Consider the following 24,215-nt stretch of genomic DNA (forward strand, 5'->3'; position numbering starts at 1 on the left):
GATCTTCACGGGTTCAACTGCATAATGAATTGTGGCACCTAAGGCAAAGTTCCATGACAGCCATGTCCTGATTAAATTAAGAGGCTACAGCAAATTGATTACTTGTTCCTGCAATTGGCCATCTTTGTTAGAAGTGGAAAGATGCAGCCTGTGGTGTACGGTTCTAGAAATAGAGTTGTCTCCCTTATTTTCGCAGGATCCACTGATCATGGGGCTGAATCCTAAGTGGCATTATCATGCTTATTATAATCCTTGGTTTATCTGCATCATGGCCAGTCTTCACCAGAGTGGTAAACTTCTAAGACCTGCATCACACCTAAATTAAGGTTCAGGAAATTTAAAGAATCTGTGTAACAGACAAGTGTATATTTGACTGTTCAAAAGTGAAAAAATAAATAACAAAAATTAAAATGCTATTTTTGATTGAAAATATGATCTTTTCATAATCTTTTTGCATTTATCTTTGATTCCAAATGTGTATTAATTATTAGTTTCATCAAAGAAGGAAATGTTAAGATTACGAGAGTCATCTATTCTCAAGGTCACTCAATCGCTGTTAGATGTGTCTCTCCTTTGTGGTATTCCTACAGTATAGGTGTTGTCTTTGTTTCCCATATTAATGTCATTATACATGTTCTTACATGGTACGTCGACTGGGTACCGTATTTGAACCAATAAATGCCCTGTGGTGTGTGAGTGAGTGAGTTGGGTTAACTCCACTTTGACCAGTATATCAGTAATATCAAAGAATGACATCTTGATGTCGGAGAAAGGAATGAAGTGATCAAGGATGTGAGGTTTTATTTTGTCTCTTTCTTTCTTTGTTTAACGCCACACTCAGCAATATTCCAGCTATAGAACAGTGGTCTGTACACAATCGAGTCTGGACCAGACAATCCAGTGATTGATATCGTGAGCATTGATCTACACAATTGTGATACAATGACATGCATCAACCAAGTCAGTGTGCCTAACCAGCCTATCCCGTTAATCGCCTCTTATGGCATGGGTTGCTGAAGACCTATTAAAACCCGGATCGTCACGGATTCGGATGTGAGGTTCCCACAGAGCAGGCTAAAGTTTGTTCTTTTCTAATTTTCACTTTAAGACCTACAGTGTTATCATCCAACACTGGCTTCCACAGGAGATATCACTTGGGTGAGATCAAGCAATATCTCCTGGGACAGCTTCATTGAAATTGCATCACAATGCCATGCAGAAAATCACATGTCTGTCTCTGAAGCTGGTTAGCTGTACTTGTTACCCGCAAGACACTGGTTATTACTGCTTGCAAACTAAAAGTATTGGAAGAATGATTTTGGTGGTAGATAAAATCTTACCATTTTATCTTTTATCTTCAAATATATCAACACTCATCAATAAAGTTTAAAATGCCTCAGCAAGCCTCAGAATTTTAAACATCTATCGACTTGCGTAGATTCTCTATATTTTTGCGTTTTCATAAATACGAAATATGGATCTTTTATCTTTTGGTGCAATTACTGAAGCTTGTATTGGCTGCCAAGGACATATTGATAACTAGATTGGTTGTGGGTGGGGGAAAGGGAGGGAAGAGACAATATTACTGGGTAGTATTCCTATCATAGCAGATGACCTTAAAGTGATGGACTCATTTTTTTTATATTTCTCATTCAGAAATTGAAACAATTATTTTTTTCATTATTTATTTTTATTTTCACAATGTTTGTATTTATGTATGTTCCTGTATGTTTTCTAAACAAAGTTACAATTTGATAATTTTTAGCTGTCTATTCATGTCTGGCTGATTCCTAAGAATGAATGTTGGGTGCTGTGTTTCAGTATATGAGGGAAAACTTAAATGTTTTGAAATCTTGGTTGGAAAATTAGCCAATATTATTCCTTTATAAGAGGATGCTTATGTGTTTGACATAAGCATATGCATATTTTCATTTAAATTCCATTCATATTTTTACAAAATATTGGGTAGAATTAGACTGTTTCCAATATGAATTGAAAATATAATTTAATAATAACTTATGTATATTGCTGTGTTCCAAATGAAATAAACAATTCTGGAACATTTATTTGGAACAGTCTTTCAATTTTTAAAATATTTTTTGCATTTTGTTTGTTTACTTGTTTTGGAAAAGTGAGACATTATTTACATTTTATTATAATAAGATGGAGATTGCTCCAGTCCAGGGCCACTCACTGACTTCCCACTGCTACACATTTGGGCATTCTGTACCAGAGTCTAATGCATGGCCACCATGAGGGGTCATAGTCATGAAATGGATTTCAAAAATGAATATTGTCGTTTTGAATAACGATTTTTTGTTGAAGGTATATGTCTCCGTCAAGGAAAGAAAAAAGAACATATTTTCAGTTTTGTAAAGTAATTCTTCCTTGTAATCAGGAACCGATGGTCATATCACTGATGAAGGCACACCCGAGCCAGAGCCAGAAGGAAACGGCAACAATCAAGGTAAGATTTTTATACCCGTCACACTGGTAAAAGAAAATGGTATGGATTATTCTAACCTGGGATCTATTCCACAAAGCAGTCTTAGCACTATCTTAATCATTAGTCTAGGATTAAGTGTTGAAGTTCCTATTGTCTCAGATCTAAGATCGCTGCATTGATTGGGGACCAGTCCTCTATTCCACAAAGCGATCTTAGCATTATGTTAATCATTAGTCTAGGATGAAGTGTTGAAGTTCCTATTGTCTCAGATCTAAGATCGCTGCATGGATTGGGGACCAGTCCTCTATTCCACAAAGCGATCTTAGCACTTTGTTAATCATTAGTCTAGGATGAAGTGTTGAAGTTCCTATTGTCTCAGATCTAAGATCGCTGCATGGATTGGGGACCAGTCCTCTATTCTCAAAGCGATCTTAGATGTTAATCATAAGCCTAGGATGAAGTGTTGGAAGTTCCCATTGTCTTGGTGCTTAGATCATTGCATCAATTGGGGACCAGCACCCTGTTCCACAAAGCGATCTTAGCACTATGTTGATCATAAGCCTAGGATGAAGTGTTGGAAGTTCCCACTGTCTTGGCGCTTAGATCACTGCATCAATTGGGGACCAGCACCCTGTTCTACAAAGCGATCTTAGAGCTAGATTTGTTTTAAATCCATGTTATGGTATGGATTGTCTCAACACTAAGATCACTTTGTATAATGGGGCCAAGGAGATTTACATTTACAAATACTTGACAAATTTATTTAAAATTTAGTCCCTGAAATGTTCTGCCCCTATTCCAAGATGATTGTAATACACATACTTCAACATCGACATCGACGGGCATAGTTCTAAGATTGCTGTGTTGAACAGAAACATGGAATTGTGTAAGCTTTAATTGTCTGAATATTCGAGTCAGCTGGGTTTGATGTTATTCACAAGGAATTATTGTTGTGGTATTGCTACATAATTCAGAAAACAACAACTCCCCCTTCTGAACCCACTGAACTAAAGCCTAGTGTATAAAACATGGACCATCTATGTGGTCTAGTGGGTAAAGGGCCGAGTAGAAAGGGTGGGTTGGGGGTGCTTGTGTAAGCAAGGATTATATCCTACCTAAATATTATCCCGGGGGAAGTTTTACTCTAGATTATAGTATCCTACCCTAGTGCCACACTGGTATGGGTTCAAATTCACTGGGGAGAATCATCCTGACACTAGAGAATTTCATCCCCGGGATAAAAAATAGGGTAGGATAATATTCACTCTTACACATTTCACCTTTCCTCACCTGTATGGAACGTCAACACTGAACACTGCTGCTGTAACTTTAACATCAAGTAGTACACATTTCAGACGTTTATGTATTCATTTCAGGATGATAGTGATGATATTTTTGTGTTTCAGGAATAATGTTCCCGCATCCTGAGTGTGGCAAACTGCAGGCTTGCTATCAATCATTCCTTCCAACCTTTAGTCCCAATAATTTCAAAACTCATAAATCTTGCGAGTAAGTATAACATTTTATTATATACATATGAATGAAATACTGGAATTTATCAGTGACGATAGATCAAGATAGATAAAAAAGTTATATCAGTCACTAGTGACTGATATAAACAAGGTGCCGGAACTACTTTCTCCTGAATCAAAACATTAAAGAGTTATCCATTTTAAACAGGAATGTTTAATTATGACAAACAAAAATGTCCACGGAACTTAATACTCGATATGAAATAATATATTTCGCATAACATATATTAACAGGGCTAGTTTTATTCACGAACTGTATTCTTTACGCAAACCCCTTTTATACGGCGCAGTAAAGGGGCGACAGGGAGAACTTAGTAATTTATCAGACACTGTTTTCGAAAAAATATATAAATTGCAAGTAATAAAAATAAAACATGTATATAATAAAATGTGTTTTTTCAAATACCACTTTCATCTCATCTCGTGAATTGGGGAGAGTCTAATATTTTCACTCGTGACTGCTTCACTCGTGAAAATATTAGACTCTCCCCACTTCACTCGATGAGATAAAAGTGGTATTTGAGAAAACACATTAACTATCCTCTATATATATATGCTCCTACATTAGTAAATTCTCAAGGGGATTACAATAGGACCAAGCAAACAATACTGGTTGTAAGATGCCACCATATTGATCGGTGGTCGGACTCTGTGATTTGGTTACTTGCGCCTCATCGTCCTCCGATGACATGGATCGTTGCTCAGTATATCGATCACTGTATTGTATAGTCAGGGCCCAGTTATTTACATTTCACCATCATATTGCTGTAGTATTGATGAGCCCAGCGCAAACAACAAATGAAGAAGCAAAAACGTTAGTAAAAAGAAACATTAGTGAGTGAGCGAGTATGGCGTTACGCTGATTTTAGCAATATTCCAGCAATATCACGGCGGGGGACTCCAGAATAGGGCTTCACACATTGTACCCATGTCGGGAATCGAACCTGGGTTTTTGGCGTGACGAGCGAACGCTTTAACCACTAGGCTACCTGACCGGCCCTTAAGCATTAGTGTGCCTAGACTGCCTGATCAGCCCATACACTCCAGCAATAACGTCACATTTGTGCTTGCAACAGCAAAATGAAATAAGCTTTTTATACACCATATGAGAAAGCGAATTAAAAGATTGTCTGATCTTGATGATAATATTGATTTGTCCATTATGAATGAATGAAGTGACCCTTTCCTGACCTTCACATCTATGTTCATAAGGGGCAGATAATCCACAAATTTGTATTGGACTTATGGAATTCGGGTTAACCCCCCAACAGTTAGAACATATATATACATGTCCCCAGAAACCTATAATTGTCATATTGGATGAGGGGGGTGGGGGGTGGTCGGGTAGCCTAGTGGTTAAAGCGTTCGCTCGTCACGCCGAAGACCTGGGTTTGATTCCAGACATGGATAAAATGTGTGAACCCCATTTCTGGTGTCCCCCGCCGTGATATTGCTGGAATATTGCTAAAAGCGGCGTAAAACTATTCTTACTCACTCACTCACTCATATTGGAGGGTCAGTCTCTGTGACATTTTGTGTCCTCGTACCCCATTGTCATGGGACATTGCTCATTATATTAATCACTGGTTTTGTTAAGCCTAAAATTGATAATTTATGGGTCAATTTATAGCTTGAATGTGTGAATGTATAGCTACCTCAAAATTCATATTTCAGCCAACTGCAACAGTTTTTCACATGTGCACATGATGCTTTGATGATGTGCGGCATCAACACTGACCAACAGCAGGCAACGCTGGCCGACATGGCAGGCTGGTTTGACGAGTATTGTACAAGATGTAAGTTTAGCAAGAAATCTCGGGAATTTCTCTGCAATTTTTAATTATATTGTAGTGCAAATGTAAGGGTCTCGCTTGATATGAATTTCTATGCTTTTTAATAAAAAAAATAAAACAGGAAGCAAAAAGAAAATGTAATCTTAAGTATATTTCATCTGGAACAACATCCCGGTTTCGGATCAGAATAGGTCTGTCATAATGTTCGTTCTGTCGGAATAGGTCTGTCGTAATGCTTGTCGGGTCAAAATAGGTCTGTCATAATGCTTGTCGGGTCCGAATAGGTCTGTCATAATGCTTGTCGAGTCCGAATAGGTCTGTCATAATGCTTGTCGGGTCAGAATAGGTCAGTCATAATGCTTGTCGGGTCAGATTAGGTCTGTTATAATGCTTGTCATAAGAGACGATAGAACCTTTCACTGCAGGGTCGAAACATTTTCACTACAATTTTATGTAATAAATCCTGATATTTTTCCGGGTTAGGAACTAGATTTGGGCGGTACAAAAACATGTTTACCAACGCAGTATGATAAGGATGTTTTCTGCCCCCAGTGCCCCGTGATGACAAGGTCTCCATGAAGTGTGGGTCCTATGGCACCTGCCGTCCTCCGGTTACAGTGCAGACCCAGCCAAAGGATCTCATTGACGTCCCCATGTTGTGCAAGTGAGTTGGGTTATTGTGTTCCGTCCCTTGCCAGGCTGGGATCAGTTCCTGCCTAGCACCATATCAAGCTTGTTAACATCGGATCCTTTATACCCTGAGGCGATACTGCCCGCCTCCCTGGTCTAGTGGTGGAGCGTCAATCCGGAGAGAGGAAGGTCGGGAGTTTGATCCTCGGCCACGTCATACTAAAAGATGTTAAAAGATGGTACTTGTTGTTACCCTGTCTGGCGCTCAGCATTATGGGGCTGCAACAAGGATTGGTCAGCTCAGAGTCAGTGTATTGTGTCTGAATGGGGTATATGTGTTAAATGTGTGCTACCACTATAACATCAGTGTTAGTCCGGACTAGCACGCACGCAAGCACTCACGCACGCACGCACGCACGCACGCACGCACGCACGCACGCACGCACACGCACACACACACACACACACAAACACACACACACACACACCTCTGCATGAGACCATTCACAGGTGAATCATCAGTGAGTTTCACCACCCAATCGTAATTAAGGATGAAAGAGTGCTTGATCCAATCAGATGTCAGCTTTTTGAAACAATTCAGTGTCATATCTTTACCTCCTTGATTCATAAGTTTGATTAAAAAAAAACAACCAAAACAGAGCAATGGTGCTCCCATTCCTAGTTTAGGTGACTCATAAATGTTCTGGGGTTAGTCCAATATTAATTGTATACTTGTTCCAGGGCATGAGTGAGGTTGATGTGACCCAGGAACAGGGTACATTCATCACATGAATCACACAGACCCGTCTCACACAGTGATCTCACATGGTACATTCATCACGTGCATCACACAGATCTCACACAGTGATCTCACAGGGTACATTCATCACGTGCATCACATAGACCCGACATACACAGTGATCTCACAGGGTACATTCATCACGTGCATCACATAGACCCGTCTCACACAGTTATCTCACAGGGTACATTCATCACGTGCATCACATAGACCCGTCTCACACAGTTATCTCACAGGGTACATTCATCACGTGCATCACACAGACCCATATCACACAGTGATCTCACAGGGCACATTCATCACGTGCATCACACAGACCTGTCTCACACAGTGATCTCACAGGGTACATTCATCACGTGCATCACACAGACCTGTCTCACACAGTGATCTCACAGGGTACATTCATCACGTGCATCACACAGACCCGACTCACACAGTGATCTCACAGGGTACATTCATCACGTGCATCACACAGACCCATCTCACACAGTGATCTCACAGGGTACATTCATCACGTGCATCACACAGACCCGACTCACACAGTGATCTCACAGGGTACATTCATCACGTGCATCACACAGACCCGACTCACACAGTGATCTCACAGGGTACATTCATCACGTGCATCACACAGACCTGACTCACACAGTGATCTCACAGGGTACATTCATCACACAGACCCGTCTCACACAGTGATCTCACAGGGTACATTCATCACATGGATCACACAGACCCGTCTCACACAGTGATCTCACAGGTTCCATTCATCATGTGCATCACACAGACCCATCTCACACAGTGATCTCACCGGGTACATTCATCACATGCATCATACAGACCCGTCTCACACAGTTATCTCACAGGGTACATTCATCACTTGCATCACACAGACCTGTCTCACACAGTAATCTCAGAGGGTACATTCATCACTTGCATCACACAGACCCGTCTCACACAGTTATCTCACAGGGTACATTCATCACGTGCATCGCACAGATCTCAAACAGTTATCTCACAGGGTACATTAATCACGTGCATCACACAGACCCGTCTCACACAGTGATCTCACAGGGTACATTCATCACGTGCATCACACAGACCCATCTCACACAGTGATCTCACAGGGTACATTCATCACGTGCATCACACAGATCTCACACAGTTATCTCACAGGGTACATTAATCACTTGCATCACACAGACCCGTCTCACACAGTGATCTCACAGGGTACATTAATCATGTGCATCACACAGACCCATCTCACACAGTGATCTCACAGGGTACATTCATCACGTGCATCACATAGACCCGTTTCACACAGTGATCTCACAGGGTACATTCATCACGTGTATCACACAGACCCGTCTCACACAGTTATCTCACAGGGTACATTCATCACGTGCATCACACAGACCCGACTCACTCAGTGATCTCACAGGGTACATTCATCACGTGCATCACACAGACCCGTCTCACACAGTGATCTCACAGATGAGGATTCTGGAATGATTTCTTGAATATCTTTTTAAATATGGCTATCAAAACAATGTTTTTTAAACTTTTAGGTGCCAGGGTTCTTTGAATGTTGGTCATGGTTTAAATAGATTAGACCCCGGGGTGTAATCACTGACATAACACTCCTCTCTAGGTCAACACTCAGACACCATGAAGCACACATAAAATCACATAAGAACAGCAGGAGAAACAAAACACGAGATACAGTGTTCCACTTGAAATTATGTTCATTTGACAAAATTTAGTTTTCAAGAACTAGTTTTCATCCAACCAAATCAGAGAATACAAAGCCTGAAATACCTGACTGATTGGATTGGTGATCCCCAGCAACCTGTGTTGATCTTATTGTCGACCAAATGAATCAGATTAGGTGGTCAACATTGATCGTCGCTCATAATAACAATCTCTGGATTGTCTGGTTCAAACTTGATTATTTACAGGCCACCGCCATATTACTGGGTGCAGCATTAAACATAACAACAACAAAAAACAGTACCTGCTGAAAGGGGAGTAAAACAACTATTACCCCAGGAAATTATAGATATGTTTCAATGTCAGAGACTTTATAGATGAAAACAAATGTATTTTGTCAGCAAATAAATAAAAAAAAATTCAATGTCTATTGGATTTAGAAATACATGTATACAGCAAATGGTTCTTAGTCCCGGTGTATCTATCACCTGGGATGTCTTTTTGTAACTTCAACCCCAGAAACTGTTTTATTCCACCTGCTGAAAGATGGATTAATGTTTGTCAAATAGATGCAATACCAGTGACATGTACAATCACTCCATTGCAAACACTGAGTAAAGCTGATGTAGAGTAATGCATGAATTCAAAAACTGTTTCATCAGATATCAGCAGTTCATGGAAAACCGTATTATGCTTAGTTGCCTGATTTTCAAGAATGCTTAATGCCACATTTTAGTAAAACATTGTTCATTCCAAGCAGACATGTATTTCCTAGTTTCTGGCCAGTCACAGGGTCACTGTTGTTGCAACATAAAGCAATGACTGCTCCCTATCATATCACTGTCCAGTACAATAACTGATCCCCGTACATCCGGGCTTTTAAGATCATGGATCCGAGAGTAAGTGTGTGAAGTCAGACGTACTTCTTGTTGTCTCTGTAATTAGTGTTTGGTAACACGGGATATTGAAACAACTGGGATCATGTATATCTTATAGTTCTACTGGGATATTGTCCAAAGTGTCATGTTATGTACCTCATATACTGAAATAAATGTCATTTTCTCTTTATGAAATTTAATTTGGATTGCATGACACATGGAAGCTGAACTGTAGAGAAATTTATAACGTTTATTCACAGTTTTCTTTGGCCTTTTTCATGACTTGATTTGCTGTTTTGCTGTTAAATAGTATCCGGAAATATTTCAGTAAAACTCTGATGGAGATACGCTTGGCTATGATCCTATGGAAACAATGGGAGGAGCCTATAACACAATCAGTTTAATACAATGTTTATTTTCTTGCAGCTATATCCATAAAACAACAGAATGCAGACAGCTTGCGCTGGCAGATTCCGAGTGCATGGTGATGAAGAAGAACAAGATGAAGAATGATCTCCACTATCTCGAGACACAGGCACAAAAATACTGTCCCACAGGCACAACTAAAGGTGTGTATGTTATACAGATGGTATATACGACTATAATGTTATATAGATGTTACACATGACATAGTATGCTATATAGATGTTATATCGACATAGCATTTATATAACATCCTATGTCATGTATAACATCTGACATAGGACCCGTGAAGATCCGGTGTAAAATAGGTTCTCAGCAACCCATGCTTGCCTTAAAAGGCGACTATGCTTGTCCCATGATATCAGTCACTGGATTGTCTGGTCCAGACTTGACTATTTACAGACAGCCATCATATAGTTGGAATATTGCTGAGTGTGGTGTTAAACAAACAAACAAACAAAAACAAAAATATATGACAGTATGTTATAGAGATGTCATACACGACATAGTATGTTATGTAGATGTTATATATGACAAAGTATGTTATACAGGTGTTATACACAATATAGTGTGTTATATAGGTGTTATACAATGTGTTATGTAGGTGTTATACAAGGTAAAGTATATTTAATAGGTGTTACACAGGCTGTGGTATGATATCTAGATGTTACAGAGGGTGTGTGATATGTTATATAGGTGTTATGCAGGGCACAGTATGTTATATTGATGTTATACAGGGTGCAGAATGTCATATATATATGTTATACAGGGTGTAGTATGTTATGTAGATTATCCACTAGGTGCAGTATGTTATACAAGGTGCAGGATGTAATATATATGTTATACAGGGTGCAATATGTTATATAGTTTATTCAAGAGGTGCAGTATGTTATACAAATGTTCTACAGGGTGCAGAATGTAATATATATGCTATACAGTGTGCAGTATGTTATATAGTTTATTCACTAGGTGCAGTATGTTATACAAATGTTCTACAGGGTGCAGAATGTAATATATATGCTATACAGTGTGCAGTATGTTGTATAGTTTATTCACTACATGAAGTATGTTATGCAAGTGTTATACAGGGTGCAGAATGTAATATATATGCTATACAGTGTGCAGTATGTTATATAGTTTATTCACTACATGCAGTATGTTATGCAATTGTTATACAGAGTGCAGAGTCATAGGGAAAGCAATTTCAATACATTGATAGTTTGATACATCGTTACACTCCCATGCAATATGTTGGTGTTGTAGGGTGTATCACATGTTATGGCGCTTATCTATAGTATGATAAGGTACTAGCAAGTAAAGATCTCTTTAAATGAATTCTTATTTACATGTCTATTCATGGATTGCTTGCATTTTTGTAATCACCATTATTTCTCAGTCTGGATGTTAACATTGCTTTTGTCGTGTTTTCTCAGACAATGAAGCAGAAGTGACTCAGGCTCCTGTGACTGGCATCAATGTTGGTAAAGTTGAGAAGGAAGAACCAAATGGTAAGGCAATTGCATTCAAATCAATCTCCAGCTGATAACTCTTAGTGTCAGCATTTCATTTTCGCACAAGCTTTATGTTGACAAAAATTAAATGGAAATATTTTTGCCCCTGCTTGTCAGTTTTCTTGTTAACGACAACTCGAAAAAAATTTTCAATTAAGTGTTGATTTATCAAAATCATAGTGTCCTGTAATAGAGGGAACAAACTCTGCTCTGACAGATAAGGTAGTTAAGGGGAGTTGAACAATTTCGATCTTTTCACCATTCAATTTTGCAGGACATCCCAAATGTCCAGTGAACAATAGGATGTTTTTTGTAAACCCTCAGGAATTGTTTTTTATAACAATATCATCCTGACACCCGAAACAAAAAAAACAAGAGCCAACACCCAAATATCAAAGGGTCTGTCTTGTCCGAGGTCCTCTTGCATTAAACTGTCACACTATGAAATACTCCCTGTTCAATTGGCAATGAACCCAGCTCACTCACTCACTCTTGTTGTTTCAGGTGCTGCCAGTATGACAACCGCCTCTGTCCTAGTGTCAACCATTATCCAAGTCCTTGCTATCTTAGTAATAAGCTTTAGGTAGAACTCCTACAAATTCTAGCCCATATTTCAATTTAACATCAGTTTGTTCATGTGGTCACAGCTATTTGAAATCTATGTGTTGTAAGAATTCTTTCTACTGTACAGCATCTTATGTTCATCAAAATTTTTAGCAGTAGTCCTTTGGAGAGTACTTGTGGTTATCTCCCTTTTGTAGATTGTCGCCATTTTGGATTTTCTCTATTTTTGCAAAAATATCATTTTGTTGAGTTATAGTGAATTAATACAAGATGAATTAATTCATCATTCTATCTAGAAAGACCATAAGACCACTTAGATTATAGCTTGTACCACAAATGGCTGTTGTGTTGATATGACTCCAGCCACAAGAGTCATAAATGATATTACAAAGAGTCATACTGACTATGTGCCTAAAATGTAGGTATGATCATTGATGCTGTAACCCTGATAACCGACAACTACTTCGTCACTCTGAGTTGTCCCGTTACTAGTATTCAATATGTGTATTCATTCATACTGAGTAGGTAAATATCTGAAAAATTCTTTTTAATTAAAAGTTATAAATTTAAACTAATTGTAATGAACTATTCAAATTTTTATGTAATATTTCTTTTATAAATCTCTTGTACAATATTCCAAACACATACATTTTAAAATTATTGATATCAAGGTATCTCTGTGGTTATATTATCAGACACAGAAGTAAGATTATATTAAGATAATATGGCTATGTAAATCTATAGATTTGTCATCCAAAAGTGCCATAACTTATTATAACATGGATTAACTTATGCTTGAATTCTTTGTGCCAAATAAGTGTCACAATCAGAACACAATCTCTGACTGCTTGACTTGATGATATTGTATGACATTTAAGGTTTTGTGTATACAGATGCTCCCAGTTATACGAAACTTCCCCAACAAAGTGTGCCATATTTGTCAATAAATGTGTTTGTGCTGATAGACGACATTTAGACACTGTGTGCCAGAGCAAACTTCATATGGCAGCCGAAAAAAGGGAGATACCTGTTGGGGAGGTTGGGTCTTCTAGTTATCATCAATGGTAGATTTTGTAGTTACCATAGCAACAGGATAACTCCAGTCTCTTCAATGTGCATGGTGCCTTTTGATCCGAAGTAACATGCCATCATATGTGATCTTTGAACAGGAAACTTAATTCTGAAACTCAATAAATATTTTGTTGATGTAACATTTTCAAAATATGGTTTGGGCATGTTTTTCATATTGTTCATTGTTCCTATATGATGAATTGATTAAGCAGGCACTTTCAACTATTATTCAAGGAGTAAATATTTGTAACTGAGTCTAAATTGGATGCAAGGTGTCATTTTTAAACAGGATACGCTCCTTACCATTGAATTTCATAATTTATTTATTAAAATGACCATCTTTTGTTAAAACACACATTAAACAGAATTAAATATTTTTTAGAAACCGGAGTCTGTTCTTAGGTTTGGAATCAGTTGATAAGACCACAAATGTCCATTTTAGGGAGTATTTGCAAATTTGTGCCTGTTTAATTGACCTGTGTTGCAACGATCTCAAAGCTGTGTGGTATATGGTTGTGTTTGTGAGGTGTATAGTTTCCGTATATCCCCTCAATATTAATCAACAGATTTTCCTATCCTCTCAGTAAATCAGTTAGATACCATTGTACATATTTACCCATCATGTGTACACTCTTAAAAGTTTGGTTTTTGAAATTCTTAATTTTGTCTGAGAGTCTTGTTGTTATTTCAATAACATTCGCTTTCTGTTGCAGAGAAACTGTACATACTTTCATTTTGTTGTACATTGGTTTAAGAATATAATTTTGAAACTATTTTTTTTCCAAGAAGGCAGTTTCTTGATGTTTGGAAATACAAAGGCTTGCACAAAATGAATAACTGTTCATGAAGGTACATTTCAGTATGCGTTTGATATATTTCATGATTTTTGTAGATTTTGTATCACAATGTTGTACATCTTGTAAAATAGGAGACAAAAGAAACTTGGTCTTTGAAAATTAGTTGATTGTTTTTTGTGTATTACGATCAGAAATGAAACAGTCTCTGTTTTAATATTCTGCTTAAATGATTTTGTTGTTATTTATTCTCCATGCACATTCAAGAGACTGATCATATTTAATTTTTTGTACCACCAAGATAACTAATTTTATTACTATTATGTTATATTATTATTCATACACTCATTGTTTCTTGCAAAAGGATGTAGCATTTATGTTTGTATATTTCATTCGTGTCCACGTTGGTGGCTGCCAACATCGTAGATTTTTTTCAAAGATTCATAAAATGGATTGAGATCATGAAATGTTTGTGCCCCAGATTTCACATAAGAATCAGTGCCTAGGAAGCTAGTATCTGTGATTAGCCAATCAGAATCGTTTGTGCCAGAGAGGATAGAGAAATTACTATACTTCTTTATACTAAAACTGTTTGAGATCCTACTGTCTTCCATTTAGGTGTTTTTATAATAAAATTTTGTGTACAAAGTGTTTGTGTGTTGTCTGTAGTGAATACAGTTTTTGCCCTGAGAGCGGAAGGTCGGTGTTCAATCCCCGGTCACGTCATGACATCTTCCCGAGGCAAGGGAGTTAACTTACTCTACGAGTAAAAGTCCAGTTTCCACCCTTGCCGAACTAGGCTGGAATTACTGGGTTCGATCGTAGCGCCACCAGTGGCTATTACCAGTTTTGTCTCTTCTAAGCCTCTCCTATGTACATGTACCAATCAGATTCTACCTGTCGTATCACTTGCATTTGCTTCACACAAAATGGTGGCACCCAGTCAAAACGATCTGATCGATAATCAAGATCTATATTGTGATAAAACGGGTATTACATCGCGAAATGCATCAAATCACGTGAGCATCTTGATTAAAAACATGAAAAGATTGGAAAAATATCTGCTGACAACGAGTTGGCGGTGCACATGTTTTGCAAATCCTGCAATCGACCGAAATCTGCATGACAGTTTACGAACCGGATTTCGATTTCGGTGTGCGAATTTGATTGGACTATGCATACACTCGATAGTCCAGCCAAAATGTAACTCCACAATACCAGCCTAGTTTGGCAAGGGTGGAGACTGGACTTTTATTGTCAGTTAACTCTCTTGCCTCGGGAAGATGCGTCATAGGAACGCATTGTACTTGTTGTTACCCTGCCTAGCGCTTGGTATTAAGGGAATAAAACAAATCTGGTCGAGTGAGAAAATTGTGGCTGAGTGGGATATCAATGTTAAACTGTGACATGGTATCTCAGGCGCTTGTCACTATGAAAAAGGCATTAGTCCGAACTAGAACAAGCAGTCAACACACGTACATGTACGTCGATATGAAATCCTAGAATGGACATTGTCGCAATGGTCACAAAATGTTCCCTTGTCGCTCTTTGATTAATTTTGAAAGTTTTTGCTTGTTTTTGTAAGGCGTCATCGCAACAATGCAACAACGGGACAATGTCCCTTGTATGATTCTATACGTCGTTATACGGTAAGTGAAATGACCTTGAACCCGCGACCCCATCTCACCCCACCTCACCTGTATTGTAATTTAGAGACAATGCAGCCACGAATAAGCAAAGCGAAAGAATGGGCCTTGAACTGTGACCCGTGATTGTTGGTATCTCTCTCCGACGCTGGTTTGTCTGGTCCAAACTCTATAACGTACCTGTCGCCTTTCGTTAGCTTACGAGGGCCAATCAATAAATAACCAGCCTAAGCTATTTATCAGATCTTAACGGTTGCATGTTTGTCACGTGCTGTGCACCAATGAATGTCACGTGCATAGACAAAGTTTCACTGAGGAAATTGTATTTGAAGTCACACACGTGATCTATGAAGATGGCAAGGGTAGATTCTGCCAAATTTTCGTCAAAGGTTGAGTACAGGGCTGTTATTAGGTACCTCTACTTAAAAGGGAAACCGGGAAAGGAGATACATGATGAATTGTCAGATGTTTATGGTGACAGTGCACCTTCGTATGCACAGGTCAAATTCTGGGTTGCCACGCCCTGGCAGGCCTGTAGAGGTGACCAGTGACCAAACCAGTGAAGCTGTGAGACAACTGGTTGTCAAAGACAGACGAATGAAGGTGTCAGAAATTGCCAAGGCCTTGGACATTTCAGAGGGAAGTGTCCATACCATTTTACATGATCGTCTGGGTATGAGGAAGCTGTCTGCCCGATGGGTCCCGAAATGTCTGAGTGATGATCAGAAGGCTGTACGTGCGTCAATGTGTCAGGTACTTTTGACGCAAAGCAGTCGGGATGCAGACAACTTTATGGAGAAAATTGTCACTGGTGATGAAACCTGGTTACACCACTATGACCCAGAAACCAAAGAACAGAGTAAGCAGTGGACTGGCTTTGCTTCAACCCGTCCCAAAAAGTTTAAGACTCAACCATCGGCTGGCAAAGTCATGGCAACCATCTTTTGGGATACCAAAGGGGTCTCGTCATTGACTACTTGCCACGTGGCCAGACTATTACTGGAGAGTAATACTCCGATATCCTGGACCGTTTGCGAACTGCTATTCTTGCCAAACGTCGTGGAAAGAACACAAAAGGTGTGCTGCTCCAACATGATAATGCCAGAGTGCACACCTGTCGGCTTGCGGTTGTCGCAGTGAAGCGGAACGGGTTCAAAGTATTGCCTCATCCACCTTACTCACCAGACCTGGCACCAAACGACTACTTTCTCTTCCCAAAATTGAAGAAAGAACTGCGTGGACGTCATGTTCGGTCCGATGATGAACTCACGACAGCAGTGGAGGGGTGGTTACACGAACAACCCCATGGTTTCTATCACAACGGGCTTTTAACTCTCACCCATCGCTGGACAAGGTGCATAGACCTCAATGGTGATTATGTGGAAAAAGAAGAAGTGAGGAGTTATATATTGAATGGCCCTCGTACCTTTGCTGTGAAGTGTACAACCAACTGTTAAACCAAGACTCATTTGTCCACACTTTAACTAACGGAATCGCTAGTAAAAGACTACAAGACAATGACGGAATATCTATATTTCTATTATTTTATTTCATGATATTTGAAGTTGATAAAAACGTGTGTCATCAGCGAGATCCGAACCCACGATGCATGTCTTATCCACAAGATAATATCTAATATTCTGTCAGCGCCAGGGATGAAAGCATGTGGAATACGTCACATATGAAAAGCCTTCGTGCAGGGGGCAATGGCGGCGGGGGTTTCTACTTGCAACGCGTCAGCTCGTCACACCAAAGTAGTATTACTAAAAGTGGCCTTAAACATCATGTATTTACTCCCCCTCACCCACTTAATATAATCTCAAAAGGGATCTGCGTCTGATAACCAGTACATTAAGGGATTCTGTACAGGGTTTGATATACTGACCTATACTGTTTGATATTATTAGCTTCTATTACTATATACCTTATACTGGTAACATGTGACACCTGAATATGTTCATTTGCGGTTAATCGCATAGTAGAGTATACGCTGGTAGATAGATCCCCGGTCTTTGTCAATGGCTGGCTTCTTTCTTTGAACTTCCATAGTTTCTTGAAGTTTCCTGTTTTCCCAGGGCCTATTTTACATTTTTAGGGGTCTCGGGGCTTTGGTGTAGCCCAGTGGTTAAAGCGTTCGCTCGCCACGCCGAAGACCTGGGTTAGATTCCCCACATGGGTACAATGTGTGAAGCCCATATTTCTGTTGTTCCCCCGCCGTGATATTTATGGAGTATTGCTAAACGCGTCGTAAAACTATACTCACTCACTTAAGGAGTTTCTGAACTTAGTGGCTAACAGTTCCAAAGAAGGAGAGGCTGATGTCAAGGGGCACAGATTGTTGGCGGGAGATTTCTGTTTTTTTTCTGGTATTTCTCAGTGATGCTCTGTATTGTCTGTTGCTCTAGCTGTTCCGGGTGTCTCACTCCTGTATCAGTACCACATAGAGATACCCCTAGATACCATATCCATCAGCAACCCCACTATCACCTTAATCACCTAGGTCTTCATCATCCACATAGAAGAAACAACCCTGGAACCAACCCCCACATCCCTCCTCTGCTGGCTCCACAAGGTACCATTGTCACCCTACACCCTCACCCCCAACTAGACCACCCCAACTGTATACCACACAAACCAACCCACACAGTACCTTCAGTATACCTCCAGTGATCCACCTCAACACAAGAAAGGAATAATCTCAACCCTAGCAAAACGAGACGCAACATCTACACTACTAAACAACACGTACCTTACCACTGAACAAAATCATCTCAAATAATGTTTCACACAGTACAACCGTACTGCCGTAACGTGTGAAATCTTTCATTATAAAATACATTTCTCTTTAAAATTAAAACAAGTAATTTTCCTGACGCTGATGTGGAATAGACCTGGCTGGACTTGTTGTTATAAATCGAGACTGGTTTTGCTATCAATAAAATGCATCTATTCCACAGTCATTGTGCAGGATTGTACAGCCGCTTCCCCGAACATCTAGTGCACCAGACAATACAGATCACCACAAAGGAAACCCTTATTATAAATAAAGAAGTTGTTCATCCATATACATTGTCCTTACTTAGTCAGACCCGTGACGATCCGGGGTAGAATAGGACTTCAGCAACCGATGCTTGCCGTAAAAGGCGGCTATGCTTGTCGTAAGAGGCGACTAACGAGATCGGGTGGTCAGGCTCGCTGACTTGGTTGATGCATGTCATCGATCCCAATTGCGTGGATCGATGCTCATGATATCAATGACTGGATTGTCTGGTCCAGACTCGATTATTTACAGACCGCTGGAATATTGCTGAGTGCGGCGTTAAACAACAAACCAACCAACCAACCTCCAACTTCTAAATGCTTCCCAAAGAAGATTTCAGATTGTAATTATCTAATTACTGAATTACCCTGACAATAACAACATACCCTTAGAGACTAAAGACCAACAATGGCTTGACAAGACTTAGTATAATGAATGCAGTGTTTACATGGTTTGCATACAATACATTGTCCATTGGACTTCATAAGTTCATCCATTATAAGAATATAGTATGTCATATCATGTGTCTTCCAACGTCCATCCCCTGCTCGTGTGTGTATAGGATTTCTCCTGAAACAGACACGGAAACTCTAGGCGGAACAACACTGTCCATTCAGTCAAGTGGTGTACGACCCTGCGGCGGCTCCAGACTTTATTACAGCTTATGGTAGCTGAATACAAATACATGTACACTTATGATATTTATAGGACAAAGTTCGAGATTAATAAGGGACACGTGGAGACTTTATCGCAGAATAGAATCGGCGCCTTTGATGTAAAGCGAAGCATCTTAGAATGGGTGGTCAAGTTGTCAAATGCGCAATGTATCTAGGAAGATTTCAGTTACAATCTTGGTGGTACTGCATATGTTGTTGAAATTCAGATTCAGAATTTGTGCCAGTAGGCGTGGTATTTACACAAATGGTAAACGGCTATTTGAGATTAACGTTCCGTGCTACATTGAGCTCAGACACCTGATACAATTGAAACACTGTTCAAAACGACCTAAAGCCCGCCTCATTAATTCATTAAAGCACCTGTGACGTGTGCCTTCCAACCAAGGTTCATCATGTGACGAATATTAGATCATCTGTAGAAGCCTCATCATCGACATCAGCAGCAACAATATAGTTGTGGCGGTTTAAGTAATAACAGTAGCAGCAACGTATATATAGTAGTAGTTATGGTAGTTGTAGCAGCAGAAGTAGTAGAAGTATTATTATTAGTAGTAGTAGTAGTAGTAGTAGTAGTAGTCGTAGTCGTAGTTGTAGCAGAAGCAGTTGCAGTAGCAGTGGCAGTAGTAGGAGTAGCTAGTCGTAGTCACAGTAGTAGTAACAGTGGCAGCAGCAGTAGTAGTAGTAGCAGTAGTAGTAATAGTAGTTGTTGTTGTAGTTGTACCACTACTAGTAGTGGTGGTGGTTTAGCTACAGCACTAGCAGCAACGTATATGTAGTAGTAATGTTGGTAGCAGTAGTAGTCGTAGTAGTAGTAGCAGCAGTAGTAGTAGTTGTTGTACTTGTAGTGATAGTGGTAGACGTCGTCGTAGTAGTAGTATTACTGGTAGTGATAGACGTCGTCGTAGTAGTAGTATTACTGGTAGAGATAGACGTCGTCATAGTAGTAGTAGTTGTAGTCGTAGTAGTAGTAGTAGTAGCAGCAGCAGTAGTAGTAGTAGTAGTAGTAGTAGTTGTACTTCGTCATCGTAGTAGTAGTATTACTGGTAGTGATAGTCGTCGTCATAGTAGTAGTAGTAGTAGTAGTAGTAGTAGTAGTTGTACTTTGTCGTCGTAGTAGTAGTATTACTGGTAGTGATAGACGTCGTCATAGTAGTAGTAGTAGTAGTAGTAGTAGTAGTAGTGGCAGTAGCAGTAGAGAGAGTGAGTGAGTTTGGTTGAGCACCGCTTTAAACAGTATTTCAGTTTTGCACATCGAATTTCTACCAATGATAACATGCAGCTTTTGTATTTTCAATTATTAGTACAGTAAACGTCTTGAACAGGCCACGTTTCCACATCAACTTCGTGTCACACAACACAAAGCGAGATTAACACCTTGACCTCTGATCCGGGGACCCATGAACACGTGTGATGTCCTGTGACGCCCCCTGTGACAAGCCTGTGGTTGTGGTTGATTCATGTGACAACGAGCCCCCACAGCTTCACGCAGTATCACACAGTGCAAAGATTAAGTCTGGCGTTTTGATGAACCACTGCTGGTGCAATTGATCATGATTCAGTACAGGGAAACCTCCTTAAAACGGACGACAGGTTATTGTTGAGAATGTGTACATATGTACCGCGGGAATCACGTCCGAGCCAATATTCGTTAATGCGGACACTTGTTAATCCGGAGGATTTCACTGTAAGTGATATAGACTGGTACGAAAGATTTGATGTTCCGTCAAAAATAAAATATGATTAGGAATCTGTCATTAGTTTGTTCTGAATGCATTAACACATGTTTTTTCATATGTTGTTACATTTTGTTTGTTCAGTAGTTTAAGGTACAATCAGATATTAATTGCATATTATTATGATAGAATATGTCCCGTGGACATTCCAGGATAGAATCGGGCCCCAGCAAGCTGTACGTGTTTGACGATGCGACTCAATGGATCGGTGGTCAGGCTCGCTGACTTGGTGGATGTCGTGTTATCGTACCAAGTGCATGGGCGTCGACGTTGCTCCTATAGTAGTAACCGCTGTTGAAAGGTTTTTGTTTGTTTGTTTGTTTGTTTGACGCCGCACTCAGCTAAACATTTCTGGCTATGTGACGACGGTCTGGGTTGCTGGAGACGGCAAACGTGGGATTCTGTTGACCAATTCTAACCCGGATCTGCAAGAGTTTGAAACGACCATTTCCGCCGTTACATAGATAGAATAAGCAGCGAAACAGATGATATACATCGGATGATCACGTTGATCACGTGCCATCGTACACGACGGCGCTGGGATAATAAAAACAAAGCGCTCTGTCATTAAAACCAATGCAAACAAAAGAAATAACGAGCTTCCATTTAAAATGTTGAAATTGCGACAGATTTAACACTGCACTGTAATCTCAAGGGTCAATGAGTACGTTCAGCAACAGCCGTTCCATCAAAATCAATAGTCTAAGAGATAGGGTATGTTTATTTACCCCGAAAGGTCCATATGGTTGATTACTTGTAACGTTTGTATTATGTCTGGGCTATTCAAAAACATATTTCTTACGAAATACGTCTTGACCATTTTGCCAGTAGGGGGCGTTAAAGGCATGACTCAGCACTTTTTTTCTGAAGATGACAGAATGCTTTCAGAGATATGTATGTTTTACCTATAGTGGTCAAATTCTATGTTAAATTTCACAATTCTTTTCAATGATATCACTGTTCGTCATGCACACAGCAATTTACAGTATGTCTTTGTTCATGTTCCTCAATGAATGTCTGAGTCACTGCTTTCGTTATCTGTGTCGCCATCAGATAGATTGGAAAACTAATCTTCATCAGCGTATTCTGAGGAGAAAGTATCAAGATTCCTGTGTATAGAGGTTGGCATTTTGTCTCCCCATATTTACCAATTGACTGAATATGATCCATCAAGACGTAGGACGTTTAATGTCTCGACGAGCGAAGTAACTACTTGACTACTCTGGAGCCCTTTGAAAAACGACTCTCCTAATTCTTTCTGTGTATTTGTTTGTTGTTTAGTGCCGCACTCAGCAATATTCCAGCTGTAGGACGGCGGCCTGTAAATAATCGAATCTGGACCAGATAATCAAGTGATTGATATTGCGAACAACGATCTACGCAATCGACGAACGATGACACGCCCTCAACCATGTTAGCGACTGACTATCTGGTCCATTTGGTCGCTGAAACCAGGTTGCCGCGCCCGAATTCATAAACTTCATTACAGACAATTGAAAAGTGGCCTTGCTGGCTTCACGTGAACACTGTGATAATTTAGTGAGGGAGAATATTGCTGGGGTCCATGCTGGGAAATATATTGGTAGCAAAATTAGAGTACTATGACTGTCACTGCTGGAGGAAAAGGCCTGAACACACACACACACACACACACACACACACACACACACACACACAAAAATTATTGTTGTCTAAGATAGAGGGTTTTTTATGGAAAAAAAAAGAAATATAAAATATTGGAATACATCGAGGGCGTTAAGATGTTTATCTCCACTTTTCAGAGCAAAAACAGTACTTTTAAGTGGTGACAGAGAAAATATTCTGCTTCTAACAAGAAATACTACACCAGTTACCCCATACAAGTTTTAAAGTGAGTGAGTTAATTATATATACATATCATGACTAGCACAAGTGACCCGTGAAGATCCGGGGTAGAATAGGTCTACAGCAACCCATGCTTGCCGTAAAAGGAGACTGTGCTTGTCGTAAGAGGCGACTAACGGGATCGGGTGGTCAGACTCGCTGACTTGGATTGATGCAGGTCATCGACCCGAATTTCGTGGATCGATGCTCATGATATCAATCACTGGATTGTCTGGTCCAGACTCGATTATTTACAGACCGCCGTCATATAGCTGGAATATTGCTGAGTGCGACGTTAAACAACAAACCAATCAACCAACGACTAGCACAAATAATACGCGTTTCGTAATGGTAATAGCGACATATGGAAACATTGTCTTTGACACACGCATCACTTATATTATTCAGAACAAATAAGTCACAAATAATAAAGGGCTAGGGCCCAAGTCGTCTTAATTCGCTGTGCAGAGTTGCGTCCGTTAGATGTGACAGAGAAACCTATGACTGTGGGTTCGAATCCAATTATATTTCCAGGTTTGTAAGCGCCATACCAGTGCTCGTGGGTTTAATTTAAGTGGTAAACGTCTAAGACCTCCAATTCGGGATTTCCTCCCACATCAAGCTAACACGCAGTAAAAAAACTGGAACACTGTTTAAAGCGGTGTTAAATAAAAGTCACTCACTCACTCACTGTATAATTAGCAAGGTTGTCAGTGTGAATGGGACGTCAAATATTTGACACAAGCTGTTTTGTTTAAACTCTTTCACTGAGGGTGGTCAGGTTCGGTGACTTGGCTGATTTCATATCCTCGTTTCCTAATTGCATGGATCGATGTTCAGGATGTCATTAATTGGATTGTTTTGTCCAGACGCGATCATTTACAGACCGTTATCATATAGCCGGGACTTTAAACAAACAAACAAACAAACAAACAAACACATTGAAACAGAAAGCCATTGATTGAATTTTTCAATGAATGTGGCTGGTCATGTTAATTCGTACAATATGACTTTTCTATGACTCTAATTACCTGTGCCTCGCAAATTAACTGGTTGACTCACATGTGCCATATTCCCCGTAGATATACGGGTTAGAATTTGTCTAAAG

At 39.7% G+C, this 24,215-nt stretch overlaps 1 protein-coding gene across 4 annotated transcripts in view; it reads left to right on the forward strand.

Moving 5' to 3' along the window:
* LOC139462544 (hemicentin-1-like) overlaps window positions 1-14,796 on the forward strand; it is a 109,095-nt gene extending 94,299 nt beyond the window's left edge. For all 4 annotated transcript variants that reach the window (XM_071244354.1, XM_071244353.1, XM_071244350.1 and 1 more), the window contains 7 exons: window positions 2,399-2,467; window positions 3,853-3,955; window positions 5,653-5,774; window positions 6,324-6,435; window positions 10,212-10,354; window positions 11,642-11,716; window positions 12,224-14,796. In XM_071244354.1, the coding sequence (XP_071100455.1) occupies window positions 2,399-2,467; window positions 3,853-3,955; window positions 5,653-5,774; window positions 6,324-6,435; window positions 10,212-10,354; window positions 11,642-11,716; window positions 12,224-12,306 (707 nt within the window). In that variant the 3' untranslated portion in view covers window positions 12,307-14,796. The remainder of the gene's footprint in view (window positions 1-2,398; window positions 2,468-3,852; window positions 3,956-5,652; window positions 5,775-6,323; window positions 6,436-10,211; window positions 10,355-11,641; window positions 11,717-12,223) is intronic.
* The last annotated feature ends 9,419 nt before the right edge of the window (window positions 14,797-24,215 follow it).

Source organism: Haliotis cracherodii, unplaced genomic scaffold, assembly GCF_022045235.1.
Source record: "Haliotis cracherodii isolate W230 unplaced genomic scaffold, xgHalCrac1.p SCAF_15, whole genome shotgun sequence".
In the NCBI taxonomy this organism is placed as follows: domain Eukaryota; kingdom Metazoa; phylum Mollusca; class Gastropoda; order Lepetellida; family Haliotidae; genus Haliotis; species Haliotis cracherodii.